The 17,499-nt window shown below is 36.7% G+C and overlaps 2 protein-coding genes across 2 annotated transcripts; one reads left to right on the top strand and one right to left on the bottom strand.

Moving 5' to 3' along the window:
• Nucleotides 1–769: 769 nt before the first annotated feature.
• On the bottom strand, nucleotides 770–1,889 carry LOC132617340 (calcium-binding protein KRP1-like). Its single transcript, XM_060332331.1, has one exon. It carries the CDS (start codon nucleotides 1,132–1,134, stop codon nucleotides 841–843), a length of 294 nt encoding a protein of 97 aa, XP_060188314.1. The 5' UTR covers nucleotides 1,135–1,889; the 3' UTR covers nucleotides 770–840.
• Nucleotides 1,890–6,379: 4,490 nt separating this feature from the next.
• Nucleotides 6,380–17,230, top strand: LOC132617005 (G-type lectin S-receptor-like serine/threonine-protein kinase At1g61370). The gene is made up of 7 exons (XM_060331848.1): nucleotides 6,380–6,714; nucleotides 6,799–7,009; nucleotides 7,377–7,567; nucleotides 12,076–12,082; nucleotides 16,495–16,534; nucleotides 16,651–16,801; nucleotides 16,886–17,230. The coding sequence occupies exons 1-7, from the start codon at nucleotides 6,469–6,471 to the stop codon at nucleotides 17,186–17,188; spliced, it is 1,149 nt and encodes a 382-aa protein (XP_060187831.1). The 5' UTR covers nucleotides 6,380–6,468; the 3' UTR covers nucleotides 17,189–17,230.
• The last annotated feature ends 269 nt before the right edge of the window (nucleotides 17,231–17,499 follow it).

Below are 17,499 nucleotides of genomic sequence, written 5' to 3'. Positions count from 1 at the left end.
GATGATAAGGGAAAAGAAAAGGCTATTGAAGGTAATTTTGCATGCTGCTCTACATTGAATATTTTCAAGCAAATAGTCTGGAAGGACTTGAGAAATTAACGCAGCAGAACGATGAAGTTGAAAGAGAGTTGGTTAAGGAAATTGACGAATTGCAATCAAAATTTTGTGTGAAAGATCCCAAATTTGTACTGGAAATTGAAAGTAACAAATTCTTCAACCATACTATAATGGGTTGAGTCTTTAAGTGAAAATCTTATATAATAAATTTAAACGAAATTTTAGTGTTTTTTTTATTTTATTTTTATTTTTTATGATGATATGTATAATGTAAGACCTGAATTTATTGTTGTTTATTATTTGCACGCACGCACGCCGCACAATATATAAGTGTCTCTCCAATGGCTAGTTAACGACTAGTTTGACTGCATTAAATATAAATAGAATAATTTACTAAACAATAAATAAATGTAAATAATATTAGAAAAATTTACAAACCACTAATGGACATTCTATTTTGAGATAACATATTATATATATATATATACCAAAGTTTACGGTGGGTGATAAATATCGTCTTTCTATCTTTAATTAGAGGTCTCGTGTTCAAGCTCTAAGAATAAAAGTCGCTTCTAGGCTCTGGTAAGAAGTGCTTTACCCCAAAAGTTGGATTTTTTCGATACTAATCCAAATTATTCAGGCCCCAATAAACGGATAGCGGACACTGAGTGGGAAACAAAGATTCATGAACAATTTCTAAAGAACCAATAACTATATGGATAAGCTAGATAGATTTGTAGATATATAACAAGAATCAAAATGGATATATTAAATAAAACCCATCTACAACTTGGCAAGAGTTTCCTCCAACCACATTCTTGATATGTCCATTAAATCAGGACTCAAACGAACCATGAGTACACAAAACTCCATCTCATTCAAGCAACCATCTCCATCCAAATCCCCTTCTCTCAACATGCACATCACCTCATCATCACTCATGTCCTTCAATCCCAACAACTCTGAATTCTTCTTCAAGCTTTCAAATGTGATGACTTCCCTCTTCTCATCCATTAGCATTCTAAACCCATTGCTTAGCTCTTTCAAGAATCCTTCAGCTCCAAGTTTCTCCACCATTGAAGGAAATAAATCCTCAAACACGACGTCGCGCCCCAATATATTATAACTTGGAAGGTGGTGGAGTCAGGAATTTTAACAAGGGGTTTTAAAATACAAATATAATAATACCTCCACTAGGATTTGAATCCCGGATCCTCTTTGTGCAGTAAAATTTTTCAACGAAAGGAATTCAATTGAACCTCCTTACTATCCTGTTGAAGCAAAGTATTCTTGGATGTAGACTTAGGATGGATACAGATAATTATAGAAAAGATGATGATGAATTCTGATGGATACAAAGGGATATTTATATATAAATAGGAGAAGAATCTAGAGGAAATTTTGGTGGAAAGAGTCCAAGAAGATGCAAATTGAAGGAAGGTACATAAAAGAGAAGGAAGCTGAGGGAGAATGAGGATAGAATTATGGTTGCTGGCAAATAACAGTTGAGGGAACATTTCCTGGAAGTTGCATGGAGGGTACCACACTAATTTTTTATTTTATTTTATTTTTTCTCGTGGGAGGATTCTATATGTCATGGAGAGCATTTTCCCTTACAAAATAATAATAAAGTTTTAGATATTGAAGTGGAGTTTCCTAATATATTCATTTGGTATGGTCACCATCTAAGTATTTTTTATGTTTTATTTAGGTAGAATATTTGGGACTCTCTAAACTTGACACGTTTTATTCAGCGTATATCTGAACTATTTTTGGTCTTAATTACTCCTGAATTTGGTAGTTTGATAGCCTTGACCCCTTAGATGTTGACATGGCAAAAATTCCTAAATGCACTCTTTCTTTAGGCACAAGTGGTCGAAAAAACAGTTTTCATTGATCTTCAAGCTTTCTTTCATTAGGAATACTTTTTTTTTTTTTTAACTCTAAATGAAATTGCCAGGTTATTGCGTCTATATTGTCTGACGGATAAGATTTTATAAATTAATAAATCGAGTATACAATGCTATTGTTATAATACTAAAAAAAAAAAAAAGTATTCGTTCAAATATCTAGTTAAGACTAAACAAATTCCATCAAGAATAACTACTCTTGAAATCCACATATTATTAAATAACAGTATCTGTGAGATTGTACAAAACTTATGGATTTTTCTCATTTCTTTTGTCCTTTTCTTTCTTATATATCATGAAAATCTACTAAACTATGAACCAACAAGAAATGTCAGCTAACGAAAATTCTTCACTATGATTAAATTGTAAGCTAATGATTAGTAAAGTACTTAATTATTCTGTTTCAACCAATATCATAAAATCTCGAATCTTAATGTTGTTTAGTGGCCTGCTCATCTTTCAAATCATTTTCTTCCTAGATATATAGTTCCTTTTCATAAGAATTAATTTTCTTTTTCATGATTGATCACATAAATTGAAAGGATATTAAGGAGTTTCTTCCGCTTCTTATATGGCCAACCAGGAAACTTACAATTACGAAGTCAAAAGGTTAACATTTTTTTAAAAACAATTTAAGCCATATATATGACTTTCATATTTGAAAGCATGCCCAAAGATTATCTTATAAGTTTTAACATGTCTAAAACAAGTCATTGGACTTCGGAGTCAGAGGCGGATCCAATATTTAAATTTATGAATTCAGTCTATAATGCTAAATTCATTACATTTGAAATTATGGGTTTAAAAGTAATGGCAGAGCCACCGTTTTAGTGAGGGTTCGTCAGGACCCAATAATTTTAGCTTAAATATTGTACTATTTGTATTAAAATTTATTTAATATGTATAAATAATTTATTCAGAACCCACTAAGTAAGAAAAAAAATTGTTATCGGAGTTGATGTTTATAAATTTCACATATATAGTTATATATTTATGTCCCGTGCCAAAAATATTGGGTTCAATGCGCCAGTGGTCGGAGTTTTGAGCATACACTCAAAACAATTCAACGTTTGAAACAGGAAATTGCTATTCAAATTTCAAAAAAGCACTAAAGTAGTCTCACATTCACAAGGGGGTTTCACTTCCTATTGTATATTAATTTGGTTTTCCACTAGTAAAAAGCAGTAGAGTTCAATTTACTCTACTATTCGGAAAGGTGTAAATTTATCATCCTTTAAATTAGGCATAATACATTAACTGTAAATTTATCATCCTTTAAATAGGCATAATACATTAACAGACCTTCAAACTTGGCCTCAGCTGACAATTATGCCTTCAACTTTTGGTGTGCACAAGTAAGCACCTCAACTTATCTCCATTTTGTCAGTTGAACACTTCAACTTACAAAATGATCATCTCGACACGTTCAAAATTTAAGTATCACATCACCATTAGTTTTTACGTGTTCAACTTTATACAAATTAAAATGTCTACTTATGCACACCCAAAATTAGAGGGCGTACTTGCTAGCTGAAGCCGCGTATAAGAGCTTGTTTATGTATTATGCCTTAAAATTATCCAAACAAAAAAGCTCCTGATGTTATCTAAAGTTCTGAAAATACCCCTCTTCACTAACCGTGGTCCAGCGTAAAAAAAGTTCATAATTTTCCAATTGAAATAGTGTCAGAAACTCTATTATTTTTCCCCATTATTTGGGTCAAATGTACCCTCAACTATTCCAATTGGTGCAATTTTAATTTATGTTTCGGAGGAAAGTAAAACTTAGTACTTAAATGACATTATACTGAACATCTACCAAGCTCTTAATTTATAAAATTCCATACAACTTCTTATGCTCCTTTGTTTCATTCAAATGTAGTTGCATTTTAATTATTGTTTACCCTTGAAAAGAGACGGGTTGATCACCAATAAAGTTGAGGCCCATCTACCAAGTTGTGTTTTTTCGCCCTTAATTAGAAATGTCGGGTTTGAACATGAGAATAGAAAATCTTTCGGAGGGGGCACTTTAGCCCCAAAGTGGATATACCTATTTGCGAATCTGGATTGGTCAATTACTCCTTTCGTCTCAATTTATGTGGCATCGTTTGACTATGCACGGGGTTTGAGAAAGAAAAGAAGACATTTCAAATTTATTATCTAAAATAAGATTTAGATATTTGTGGGGCTGTAAATCATCTCATTAAGGGTAAAAAAGTGAATTTTTAAAGTTATTTTTTTTGTAAATATAGAAAGGTAATATTTTTTTGGGACGTACTAAAAAGAAAAACATGTCTCATAAATTGGGACAGAGGGGTAGTAGTTTTCGGGTACCAGATGGTTAAACCGGAAAAACACCCTTAGTTAGAAATGTCGGGTTCGAGCCATGAGAATGAACAATCATTCAGTGGGGCCACCTTACCTCAGAGTGGGCATACCTGGTGCGGATTTGGATTAGTCATCAAGGTTTTGGGTACTGGATGGTTAAACATGAGAAACATCCTTAATTATAAATGTCGGGTTCGAGCTATGAGAATAGAGAATCATTTAGTGGGGCCCCAATTTACCCTGAGTGGGCATACCTGGTTCAAATTTGGATTAGTTGATCAGCGGGTTTGCATACCGGATGGTTAAATCAGAGAAATGCCCTTAATCAGAAAAGTTGGGTTCGAGCCACGAGAATAAAAAATCTTTGAATAGGGGCACCTTACCCCTAAGTGGGCATACCAGGTGTGAATCTGGATTAGTAGACAATGAGTTTTGAGTGCCGGATGGTTAAATTGAAGAAACGCCTTAATCAGAAATGTTCCAGACCCCAAGATGTGGGATTTCACTGGGCTGTTGTTGTTGTTGTTGCCTTAATCAGAAATGTTGAGTTACAACCATGGGAACAGAGAATCTTTTTGTGGGGACACTTTACCCCTATGTGGGCATCATGATTAAACCAGAGAACCGCCCTTCATAAAAAATATCATGTTCGAGCCATAAGAATAGAGAATCTTTTCGTGGGGACACTTTTCCCCTGAGTGGGCATACATGGTCAAAGCGGAGAAACTCCCTTGGTAAAAAATATCAGTTTCGAGCCATGAGAATAGAGATTCTTTTAATGGGGTCACTTTACCACCTGAGTGGTCATACCTAGTGCGAATCTGGATTAGTCCCTTAGTGCGATAAGAATAAGTCTTCAGTCTGTGATTGCTTGAGAGGATTTGCACCAAAGTCAACTAAGGAATGGAACAGAGGAAATTGGACTGATGGCTGTGTGAGGCAAACTAAACTTCTTTGTGAAATCAGTACAAGTGGCATAGCCCCAAAGGCATTGAAAAATGACACGTTCTTGCAACTAACTGAGATGAAACTTCCAGATCACTACACATATTTGCGTTATCAATACAACGTTCAGAACTGCAAAGAGTGGTGCCTAAATAACTGTTCCTGTGTAGCCTATGCATATCCAGATACAATTAACTGCATGGTTTGGACTTCAGAACTAATGGATGTTCAGCAGTTTCCATCTGATGGCATGGATTTGTTTCTTCGTCTTCCTTATTCTGAACTAGGTAAATTCAGTTCTCACCATTATGCTTACATGATTAAAATTGTTTTATGTTGTCACCTTTCTGTATTATAACATAACATATTTTTAGATGAAGATAAAAGGAAGAAAAAACTTGTCATCGGCTTCACAACCAGTTCAAGCATTCTCATATTGGGCATATTTGGATGCATCTTCTGCAGGTGGAAAGCAAATCAAAGAGGTAAACTATTCCCCTGATTTCAAGATTTTATCGCCAGCATAGTAATTATGTACACCAGTAGTGTTGAGCTTCACCGTAAAATCCTTTTGATTGGCATAACTGAAAAGCCTTTTCCCTTTCTTTTCTTCATTGAAGTGAGTTTGTCATTAACCGTTCAACCTTCATGGCCATTCCCCTTAAAGGTACTTTAAAACTATTTTTTTCCTAATTTTGATGCTGAGTTTGTATTTTAAAACATAATGTTGACTTGTTCAAATCTCATTCCATTCCTATCAAGCTTTCTGTTCAAATCATTGCAAAAACTAAAAATTATTAGGCTGGCTTCTGTATATATATTCACATGGAAAAGATGAAGTATTAAGATTGCTTTTGATAAGTGAGACCAAAATGCAAATTTATCAGCAAACTTTCTAACAAAATTATATATTTACCTTTCTATCTCTACAATTCTTTAGTCTAATATATCAAATCAAATTGGAAATACTATATGATTCATGAATGAATTTCAGAAGTAATAAAGCTTCTTATTGGCAAGATGATCCATTTCTTTTGGTAGCTAAATATTGCATTAATCACCAAGTAATCAGATACTATCCACAGCATAGCTATGTCACATTTTTCTGTCTAAAGATCATCATTTTTACACAAGTTTAACATTCCGAATTTCTTCTTTGACATGACTGATTTTCATTGTAAAACTTTTAAATTGCTTTATTATATTAGTGTTTGACATACAATGTGTGCTCATGCTTCTCACATGTGGATCCAATATAAAACTAGGATACAGAAAAAATAGGATTAAAGACCTCATTTTGGCTGATAAGGGTCAGAGTTCAAGGGAAATGTCTACAGACAATTTGTGGGAAGAGCAAGCATTGCCAAAAGATTCATCAGAACTACCGCTTCTTGACTTTGCTAAACTGGCTACTGCAACTGATAACTTCAGTGAAATGAATAAGATTGGAGCGGGAGGATTTGGTCCTGTTTACAAGGTAATACCGATATGTCAATTGAATTACCGATAAATTGCTGTTGCAGATGCGAAAACTAAAGCCATCATTATGGATATCATACAGGGAAAACTGGAAGATGGACAATTAATAGCTGTGAAAAGATTATCTAGTTACTCTGGACAAGGAATTGAAGATTTCAAGAATGAAGTCTTGCTAATCTCCAAACTGCAGCACAGGAATCTCGTTAGAATATTGGCCTATTGCGTTCACGGGAAAGAGAAGTTACTAGTTTATGAGTACATGGCTAAAAGAAGCTTAGATACTTTGTTGTTTGGTAAGTGGTTCCAACTGTAATTTCACCAACGAACATAATTTACTTCTTATCCTCAGATTCCCCATTAACAGTTTGTATATATTGGAAATGGAAACTGTGCCCTGCTTCAAAATTATAATTTATTACCACGCCCTGGTTAGGAGCTCATGCAATTCTTCTATACGATCTTAGGATGGAAATTTTAGAAAACGATGCATGCTAAATTAAGACACTGGCTAGTTGCTTAGTGTTCACAGAATCTTGCTGTTTGAACATTTAAGTTTCTTAAAGATAGGGCTAGTATGCTAAAATAAACATTATTAAAAAAAATCAACATAGAACTTCATTTGTTTAACCATTTTTGATGTGTTGTCAATCACACTGTCAGATCCTAAACAAAGCCATCAGCTTCCTTGGCCAAAACGTTTCGACATGATTCATGGCATTGCTAGAGGACTTCTTTACCTGCACTGCGATTCTTGTTTACTGCTCATTCACCGAGATCTGAAGGAAAGCAATGTCCTCTTGGACGATGATATGACTCCCAAAATCTCAGATTTCGGCTTGGCCAGAACGTTTGTTGGAGTACAAAACCCCCATGAACAACACAAAGGAAAAGAGAAAGAGCAATGAAGAAGACGGGTGGAAAACAGAAAGGAAAAGAGAGAGAAACGTAAAAGATTCTTTGAGAAAAGTAAAGGAGACAAATGAGTGTGTTGGTGTTGCTTTTAAGAAATGAAGAAACGGGTGGAAAACACAAAGGAAAAGAGAGAGAAAAGTAAAGGAGACAAATGAGTGTGCTGGTGTTGTTTTTAAGAGACTCAACTCTTTGACTGAAATAAGAAACAAAAATGCCCATCACGTGAAAGAATAAAACATTATATATAAATAGATGTAGAGACTGATGAATATTATTACACAGTGAAAATTCCTAAATAGAGTGTCTTCATCTTCAATTTTCTACATGGTATCAGGGCAACTCTAAGCTCGATCCAGATCTGTGTCAAAATCTCAAAATCATCTTCAAATTTTAGTAAGCCAAAATGCCTGAAACAAATGTAACAGAATCAGGCAGTGGTGAGAAAGGAATCTGTCACGACCCAACCCCGTGGGCCGTGACTAGTGCCGAATTGGGCACCCGAACACAATCACAAATCCGAGTGGCAAACAGATAACTTATACCGACACAAATATCAAACACTGCCTCAGATTATATCAAACCCATCCAGGTATATAACAGAAGCCGACAAGGCGGTGTTTCAAATTTATAAGATTTTCAAAGAAAATTTCGGCAGAGTTTCCTTTGTTTTTCGGACTATCCAAAATAACCCTGTACACAGCAAATACCAACAAAGGCCACACAGGGCCAACAGAACAACATATACATGTGCGAGCCGACAAGGCTGCCATAACGAATAGAGTCATGCAAACACATCCGTACAGAAGTAGGCACACACACCCACAAATACGTCTACAGACCTCTAAACAGACAAACCGAATCATATGGCGGGACAGGGCCCCGCCGTGCCCCTGAACAAATACATATATACATAGCGAACGAATATATACCAAAATGTGTGCTCTGAAATGAGAAGAGCACTCCAAACAGCAGAAGAGGGTGTCCTAAATGGGTAGATCACCAAACTGTGCGTCTGTACCTGCGGGCATGAAACGCAGCCCCCCGAAGAAAGGGGGTCAGTACGAAATATGTACTGAGTATGCAAAGCAGAATATACAGAAAGCAAATCTGAGACATAAACGAAATGGAAGTACCAAACATAAGTGCAAATCCAACATATCAAAATTTGCTTACTTTCAAAAATATGTAAGTAATGCATAGGGTACAGAAGAATATGGTCGCCCACCCGTCGATGGCGCCATAACACAGCATAACACCAGAAATTTTCAAATCTCCGTATCCCCGTCACATATCACATCACCACATAACGCCATACACAGCATAACACCAAATATAGGTGGAACCCGACCCTCTTTTGCGAGTATCTCGGTGAACCATAAACACAGCATAACTCCGGAGTATATCAAAGTGCGCACGATAACAGAACCGTCCCGGGAACCGGCGAAAGATATAACAGAACGCACGAGCAGAGTCATGAGTAACCATATGCATAAAACCATTATCATAGACTCAAATATAAGTAAATGACCATACTTGAAATTCGAAATGTTAATCATGCCAAATTCTTTCAAAAGTCGTCCGAATTACATAAAGGAAAGTCGCGGGACCCACGGACGGGCATTGACCCGAGTCGGGCCCGCCTATGGAAAATATACTCATTATTTGCCATATAAACTTCTACAAAAATATTGAAGCAATCCGAGCCTTTCTGTGAAAGATATGGCGTTCACAAATTACGAAATTCTTTAAAGTGAAACCTTTTTATGCAAAGTTCGGAAAGCGATTATTTCAAAGACGTAATGGTTCATACTTTTATCAAATCAAACATAAGAGTGCCAAGGAATATATATAGATCATATCATGCTCGGATTTCGAATCATAGGATTTTCCTAAAGGCTCGTAATCTAGCCTATCCAAAACTAAGGCATGCCAAAAGAAAGAAAGATTGTTTTACATACCTCGTACGCGCTCCAAGTTTGCCCAACTAAAGTTAATCCCAACCTACGCCTCGGGCTCCCCAAGGCCTATGAATACGCCAACGAATATCAAACATTAGCCATAGGTATTTAAGCCATTTATTCCAAACTAATTCTAAATTCTACAGAAATTTGGGCAGCATTTCCCCTGTAAATAGGCCAACCCGAGAATTTAACTCGTCCAAAATCAACAACAACAACCACAATAACCAACCTAGTAACATTGATAACCAATTCGAAAGGCAAAATAATAATAGTAACTCTCTTTTACATCATTCAACAACTTTCATAAATTCAACTCGACGACTTACCTTCAAGCCAACATCGATGCTTATATATTTAAATACTAACCCGAATCCATACCAACAATACTTAAAGACATTCTAAGCAATTCATACAACATTTCCAACAATCCAAAAAATTTCCCTTCCTTTCCACATAATGTAACTCTTCCATTCTAACTTCACACCATCCAACTAATATCAACATTTTTTCCATATTCATTAACTAACTCAAGATTACCCAAACATATTTCAATAACATTTTAAACAATATCCAAGGATTCGAACCATTCCGCCCATTTTCATATTCCATTCGAAACTTCTACAATTGCAACGAAACTACCAAATCGCATTGTTTTCTTCCAAATTCATTAATAACAACCATAGTTCACATTTAGCATCTTACTTTCATAATTGCATAAAAATTATATAAAAATCACATAATTTCTCATAACAACATACAACCAATTTCAACACCAACTCATCTCGTTAACCCTTTATCTACGTCATCAATGTCACAACGACACCTCTAACAAGCTAAATAAATTTTAATTCACCATTCTCTTTCATTACTATGGCTCACGGCCACACTCCTCTTCACACACCCACACGACCTCTATAAAGTTTCTAACCATTAATTTCCTTCATTCTCATCACATAACCCATGATAACAACAACAATAATCATATGAACATAATCATACCCTCAATCCTTTCAATTTAGCAAGGATAGCAATATGTCCATAAAACAACACAACTTTAAATTTAACCATTTAATTCCTACATAATGCTACTAAAATCAATTCCTCATTCTTACTCAAAACACCCCCCTTACACGGCTCAATTTATAATTCAACATCAACATACATAACCCGTTTGTATTCAACACACATCTACCAAGCTATACAAGTCTAAACTACCTCCAAAACATGTAGAAAAGAATTAAATCTTACCTTAGAGACAAGCTCTAATTTTTCACCGTCAAATGTCTTCAAGAAAGCCATGGCCGTGAGTTGCCATGGCTACCATGAGCTCCATCTTTTTCCTCCTCTTAATCTTCAAATCTCTCCAATTAATTGTGTAGAAGGGGGCAAAAACGGGCTGGCCGTGAACAGTACCCGTGAACAGTAGCGCCGCCGTGAATAGTGCTCCGTGAACAGTAACGCGCCCGTGAATAGTGGCGCGGGAACTTCTTTCTCTCTCTAGGCTTGAGAGCCCTTCTCTCTAAAACCTAATTTGCAAGATTAATTTGTGGAATATGTGATGACTTAGTCATCCACTTATACTTATATATTATCTTTACAAAGTGGACATGTGTCAATTTTCATGACATGTGTCCATCTTTATTCAAGTCCAACCAAATCTCGCCACGTGTCGTGGGGCCAACTTTTTGATAATTAGATTAATTAATCACTAATCCCCACTTAATAATCTAATCATGGTAAATTAATCCCAACTTTCCATTAATATTTTTACACTAAGTAAAATTCATAAGCAATTCATTTTCTAATAGAGACCGGAAATTAAAGATTTCTGTTTCGTGCCCGAAAATGATCCCGTCTTTAACTTGAGTCGATTCTCTTGCGAATAACTCGACGTATAAAATTACGGGATATAACAGAATCACATATGACAATGGACATCATTATCACCTAAACAATTCAGATTCACCTGGTATGACTCTAGTCAACACTGTTTTTGATGGAAGAGGATACCCAGGTTGGAGGAGATCCATCCTCCTATCTCTATCAGCCAAGAGGAAACTTGGTTTTATCAATGGAGCTTGTAAATCCCCAGATCTAAAGTCTGCAGATTTTGAACAATGGAGTTGTGTCAATGATATGATTATATGCTGGATATCAAATGCATTATCTAAGGATATTGCAGACAGTGTGATGAACTCCAAGACTGCAAAAGAACTTTGGGACAGTCTAGAACAGAGATTTGGCAAGTCAAATGGTGCCAAACTCTACCATCTACAAAAGGAGTTGACAGGACTAGTACAAGGTAATAGTGACATTGCTGGGTACTTCACCAAACTTAAGAGGTTATGGGATGAATTAGATGGGATAAATATGATTGTTTGCTGTTCATGTGAATGCATTGTGATGGGAAAGCAAAATTAACAAAATCCCTGGAAGATTAGAGGTTGATTCAATTCCTAATGGGATTAAATGACGCATATGCTCAGGCAAGGGGTAACATACTTATGATGAATCCCTTGCCTGGAATAGATGTTGCATATTCCTTGCTTTTGCAGGATGAGAACCAGAGGGAAGTATATGCAAATGCACATTTTCCCTCTGATTCTGGATCATTTATGGCAATTGGTCAGGCAAAACAACCAAACAACACTTTATTTGCTGAGTTTGCAGCATTCATGGCTAATGGACAGGGAAGAAATGCACAGAAATTTAAAAACCAAGCAATGAGAGGACCAAGCACATATCAGAAATATAATAATTCAAACCAGAGGACTGCCAAGCCACAGAACAAATTTAGGGGTAAGAAGAAATATGATCCAAATGTATCTAGCACCTATTGTGGAAAAACAGGACATGTGCATGATGATTGCTACAGACTGCATGGATTCCCTACAGATTTTGAGTTCACTAATTCCAGAAACTATCAGCCCCAGATTAAAGCAAATGCAAGTTTAACTCATGAGGTAGAGGAAAGCATGGGAGGACAAGATTTTGGAGTCAATGATGGGAATTTTGAGGATCAGTTTAGCAAGGAACAGATTGCAAAAATGATGCAAATGTACAAGCAAAGTAAATTGACACAAGCAGGAAAAACAGGAATCAATGCAAATGCAGTGGCTGGTACCATTCTTAAATACTCAAGTTCTGTGTTTACTAGTCTTAAACAAAATACTTGGATCATTGATTCAGGAGCTTCAGAACACATGTGTTTTGATCCCAATTCTTTTCTATTTCTAATTCCTCTCCCTGTGCCTTTGAATATCAATTTACCTAATTCTTTCAAGGTAAGTGTAACTCATATAGGCAGTATTTCTATTTTACCAGGTCATGTCATAACTGATGTGCTTCTTGTGCCAGATTTTAAGTATAATCTGTTGTCAGTCCACAAATTCTGTGTCCAGTTTCAATATGATGTCCTATTCACAACCACTGGATGTTTGTTGCAGGACCTTTCAATGAAGAGTCCTCAAGCTTTTGGTGAAGTTAGAGAGGGACTCTATCTATTGGAGCCTAATAGTGTCAAGTCTAGAAGTAATTTCAATTCCAATGATGTATTTTCAATTCCAAAAGGAAGAAATTCCATTTCACAATCAGTTTCAGTTTCTAATCCAGTGCATGTTAATGCTGTTCCTAATGTAAAGCTTTGGCATGTAAGGTTAGGACATCTCCCATTTTCAGCAATGAAACATTTAAGTTTTCTTCCTTGTGATTTCAATTCTGATTTTATTTGTGATGTCTGTCCTAGAGCTAAACAAACTAGACAACCTTTTCCTACTAGTAGCATAAAGTCCAAACACATTTTTGATCTCATCCACATAGACACTTGGGGACCCTACAAGTGTAATACTTACAATGGATTCAGGTTCTTTCTCACCATAGTAGATGATTTCAGTAGAGGAACGTGGACATTCTTACTAAGCACTAAGAGTAATGCTTTCCCTGTATTAAAGAGCTTTCTATCTATGGTAGAGAGACAGTTCAATGTGAGAGTTATAATGATCAGGTCTGATAATGCTTTGGAGTTGGGGAAAGGCACACAAGAATCAGCATTTCTAGCCTCACAGGGGATTCTGCATCAACTGTCTTGTGTAGCTACCCCTCAACAAAATGGAATTGTTGAGAGGAAGCATAGACACCTCTTAGAGATTGCTAGAGGATTGATGCTCCAATCCAAATTGCCTATGTCCTACTGGGGAGAGTCTATTCTAACTACTACACACATCATTAATCGATTGCCATCTAGTGCGCTCAAGGGACAGACACCTTATGACATATTGTTTAGACAAAAGCCTACTTATGATCATTTAAGGAATTTTGGGTGTTTGTGTTATGCTTCCACCCTGGGACAGGGAAGGACCAAGTTTGATGAAAGAGCTACTGCTTGTGTTTTACTAGGATATCCTTTACAACAAAAAGGATATAAGTTGATGTCTCTTGATACAAAGAAAGTATTTGTATCCAGAGATGTGAGATTTCATGAATCACACTTTCCTTTCAACTCATCTGATAACTTACACACACTTATTTTCCTCAATTCCCCTTCTTCCTTAGATCATCATTCTGATTTTCCATTTCAAACTCAATCAGCTCCACCTGTAAATGATGTTTTTCACCTAGTTACACCCTCAGAACCTCCACATACTACTTCTGATCATCTGCCACTAAGTTCTCCTCACCAAATGAATTCTACAGATCAACCTCTATCACCACAACTTGAGCCTACCTACTCAGGTTCTCCTACTCCACCAATTTCTCCTTCTACCTCTGTCCCTATCACAAATCCACCAAGAAGGTCTAGCAGGATCTCTCATGAACCTGTTTATCTAAAAGACTACATTTGCAATAGTGTGATCTTCACTGATCTAGGGAAAACTTGCTTTGATCACTCTCATAAGCCTAGGAATTATGCTTTCTCTTCCTTATCTATCAACAATCAGCAACTACTCCATTCTATTTCTAACATTACTGAACCTAGTTGCTACAGCCAGGCTTCTCAACATCCAGGATGGAGAGAGGCCATGAACTCAGAAATTAAGGCCTTGGAAAATAATCAAACCTGGGAAGTTGTGCTGCTACCTAAGGGAAAAAGAGCTTTACCTTGCAAATGGGTTTACAAGGTAAAACACCTCTCAGATGGCAGTATTGAAAGACTTAAGGCAAGGCTTGTGGTGAGGGGGGATGTCCAAAGAGAGGGTATAGACTATGGAGAAACATTTTCACCTGTTGTGAAAATGACTACTATCCGGTGCTTACTTACCATTGCAGCTAAGAAAAAGTGGTCTGTTTCACAACTAGATGTCAACAATGCGTTTTTGCATGGTGACCTCCAAGAAGAGGTATTTATGAAATTTCCAGCAGGAATGATACCTCCTAGTCCTAATCATGTTTGTCTTCTGAAAAAATCTCTATACGGTTTAAAGCAAGCTTCACGGCAGTGGTATGCTCGACTTGCAGGAGCATTAAGTTTCAAAGGTTATTCCTCTTCCTTAAACGACTATTCTCTGTTTTTTAAGCAAAATGGACCACTAATTTCCATCCTAGCAGTCTATGTCGACGATATTCTCCTAACAGGGGATGATTTGAGTGAACTCGAGAATATCAAATGTTTTCTCAATACAGAGTTCAAAGTTAAAAACTTGGGAGAAATTCACTACTTTCTTGGCATGGAAATCTTACGAGAAGAGCATGGTTTTATTGTGAATCAAAGAAAGTTTACCTCAGATCTACTTCTCGAATTCGATGTCTCTCATTTTCCTAAGGTTGGCTCTCCTTTGGATCCTTCTTCCAAGCTTCGAGCAGATGACAGTCCTCGCATGGATAACCCCACGCTTTATCGTCACTTGGTCGGAAAGTTGAATTATTTGACCAATACTCGCCCAGATCTGTCCTTTGCCGTTCTTGCTCTGAGCCAATACATGCAGCGACCTTGTTTGTCACATTTCTCAGCTGCTTTACGAGTTTTACAGTACCTGAGCTCAGATCCGGGTCAAGGAATTTTACTATCTTCCAATCCATCCTTTTCTTTACTGGCTTTTTGCGATGCGGACTGGGCATCGTGTAAAGATTCTCGCAAATCAGTTAGTGGGTTTTTCATTACCCTTGGAGGTGCTCCGATCTCATGGAAATCGAAGAAACAAATCTCGATCTCTTTGTCTTCCGCAGAGGCAGAATATCGGTCCATGCGTCGTGTTACTGCTGAGCTTACATGGTTAATCCGTCTTCTTGAAGATCTTTCTGCTCCGATCTCACTCCCAATTCCGCTCCACTCCGATAGCCAAGCTGCCATCCATATAGCCCGTAATCCGGTCTTTCACGAACGCACCAAACATGTCGAATTAGACTGTTATTTTGTGCGCCAACAGCTCCAATCCGGTCTGATTACACTTTCCTTTGTTCCCTCTAAAGATCAACTTGCAGATCTATTTACTAAGGCTCTTTCTGGGGTTTCTCACAGAGCGATTTTGGACAAGTTGGGGGTCATGACTATCCCCTCCAACTTGAGGGGGGATGTTGGAGTACAAAACCCCCATGAACAACACAAAGGAAAAGAGAAAGAGCAATGAAGAAGACGGGTGGAAAACAGAAAGGAAAAAAGAGAGAAACGTAAAAGATGCTTTGAGAAAAGTAAAGGAGACAAATGAGTGTGTTGGTGTTGCTTTTAAGAAATGAAGAAACGGGTGGAAAACACAAAGGAAAAGAGAGAGAAAAGTAAAGGAGACAAATGAGTGTGCTGGTGTTGTTTTTAAGAGACTCAACTCTTTGACTGAAATAAGAAACAAAAATGCCCATCACGTGAAAGAATAAAACATTGTATATAAATAGATGTAGAGACTGATGAATATTATTACACAGTGAAAATTCCTAAATAGAGTGTCTTCATCTTCAATTTTCTACAACGTTTCAAGTGACTCAGGAACTAAACACTCAGAGAATTGCGGGAACATTGTAAATTCCTTTCTTTCTGCAAGCAAAACATATTCTATTAGCCGTTCTTGCAGCTTCAGACTATGAATAGTTCATATAGCAAATACTGACACATTTTTTATACAAATATGTTGCAGTGGTTATATGTCACCTGAATACGCCATGGGAGGAGTATTCTCTGAGAAATCTGATGTCTACAGCTTTGGCGTTTTGCTACTAGAGATTGTCAGTGGCAGGAGAAACAGAGGATTTTATGACCATGAAAGGCATTTGAACCTTCTTAGTTATGTAAGTTAGCAGTACCTCTTGCGATGAATTCAGTTATTCTATGTCATCTACTTATTTCCTTGTTACCATTTTGAAACAATTTAGGCATGGCAGCTATGGACTGAAAGCAAAGGACCAGACCTAATGGATAAATCAATTTCGGACTCACGTTCCTCTACAACAGTGTTGAGATGTATACATATTGGCCTGCTCTGTGTCCAGGACCATGCAGCGGATAGACCATTAATGTCATCTGTAGTTCTTATGCTAAGTAGTGAGATGGATCTGCCTCAACCAAAGCAACCTACATTTATATTTCAAAGACGGTTGAATTCTTATACCCAATCACAAATCAGCAAAGTTCCGTCAGTTAATGATATTACTGTCTCTGTGGCAGAAGGCCGATAACCAATTCAATATGTTGCATGTACCATTTTAATATGTGTATACAGCTTTTCTAAGCTATTATTATCATCTGATATTTTCTTTGTTTATGTTTTATCACATAGTTATTTTTATCAATAGAACTCAGACATAAACACTGCACTTGGTCAAGGTAGTCTATTTCAGTATACTCGGTCTATCAGTATAAGCCAAAATGTAACTTCACTTGGGGAGAGAAATATGCTTACTCTGAGTGTCACTGCATTCAATAATAACGTGAAAACTTTGGTCTTTACTTGATTTATATGTCACAGTTCCCTTCCTAAGCAAACAAG

Source organism: Lycium barbarum, chromosome 11 (genome assembly GCF_019175385.1).
Source record: "Lycium barbarum isolate Lr01 chromosome 11, ASM1917538v2, whole genome shotgun sequence".
NCBI lineage: Eukaryota > Viridiplantae > Streptophyta > Magnoliopsida > Solanales > Solanaceae > Lycium > Lycium barbarum.
Note: the sequence above shows the minus strand (reverse complement) of the source record. Positions and strands in the feature narration are given on the sequence as shown.

What these genes read in the sequence shown, in the direction of transcription:
- LOC132617340 (XM_060332331.1), bottom strand. Translation starts at nt 1,134, where the DNA reads ATGGTGGAGAAACTTGGAGCTGAAGGATTCTTGAAAGAGCTAAGCAAT.
- LOC132617005 (XM_060331848.1), top strand. Translation starts at nt 6,469, where the DNA reads ATGCTTCTCACATGTGGATCCAATATAAAACTAGGATACAGAAAAAAT. An exon ending in CTTAGATACTTTGTTGTTTG is followed by an intron (nt 7,010 to 7,376) that starts GTAAGTGGTTCC and finishes TCACACTGTCAG; the next exon opens with ATCCTAAACAAAGCCATCAG. An exon ending in ATTTGAACCTTCTTAGTTAT is followed by an intron (nt 16,802 to 16,885) that starts GTAAGTTAGCAG and finishes GAAACAATTTAG; the next exon opens with GCATGGCAGCTATGGACTGA.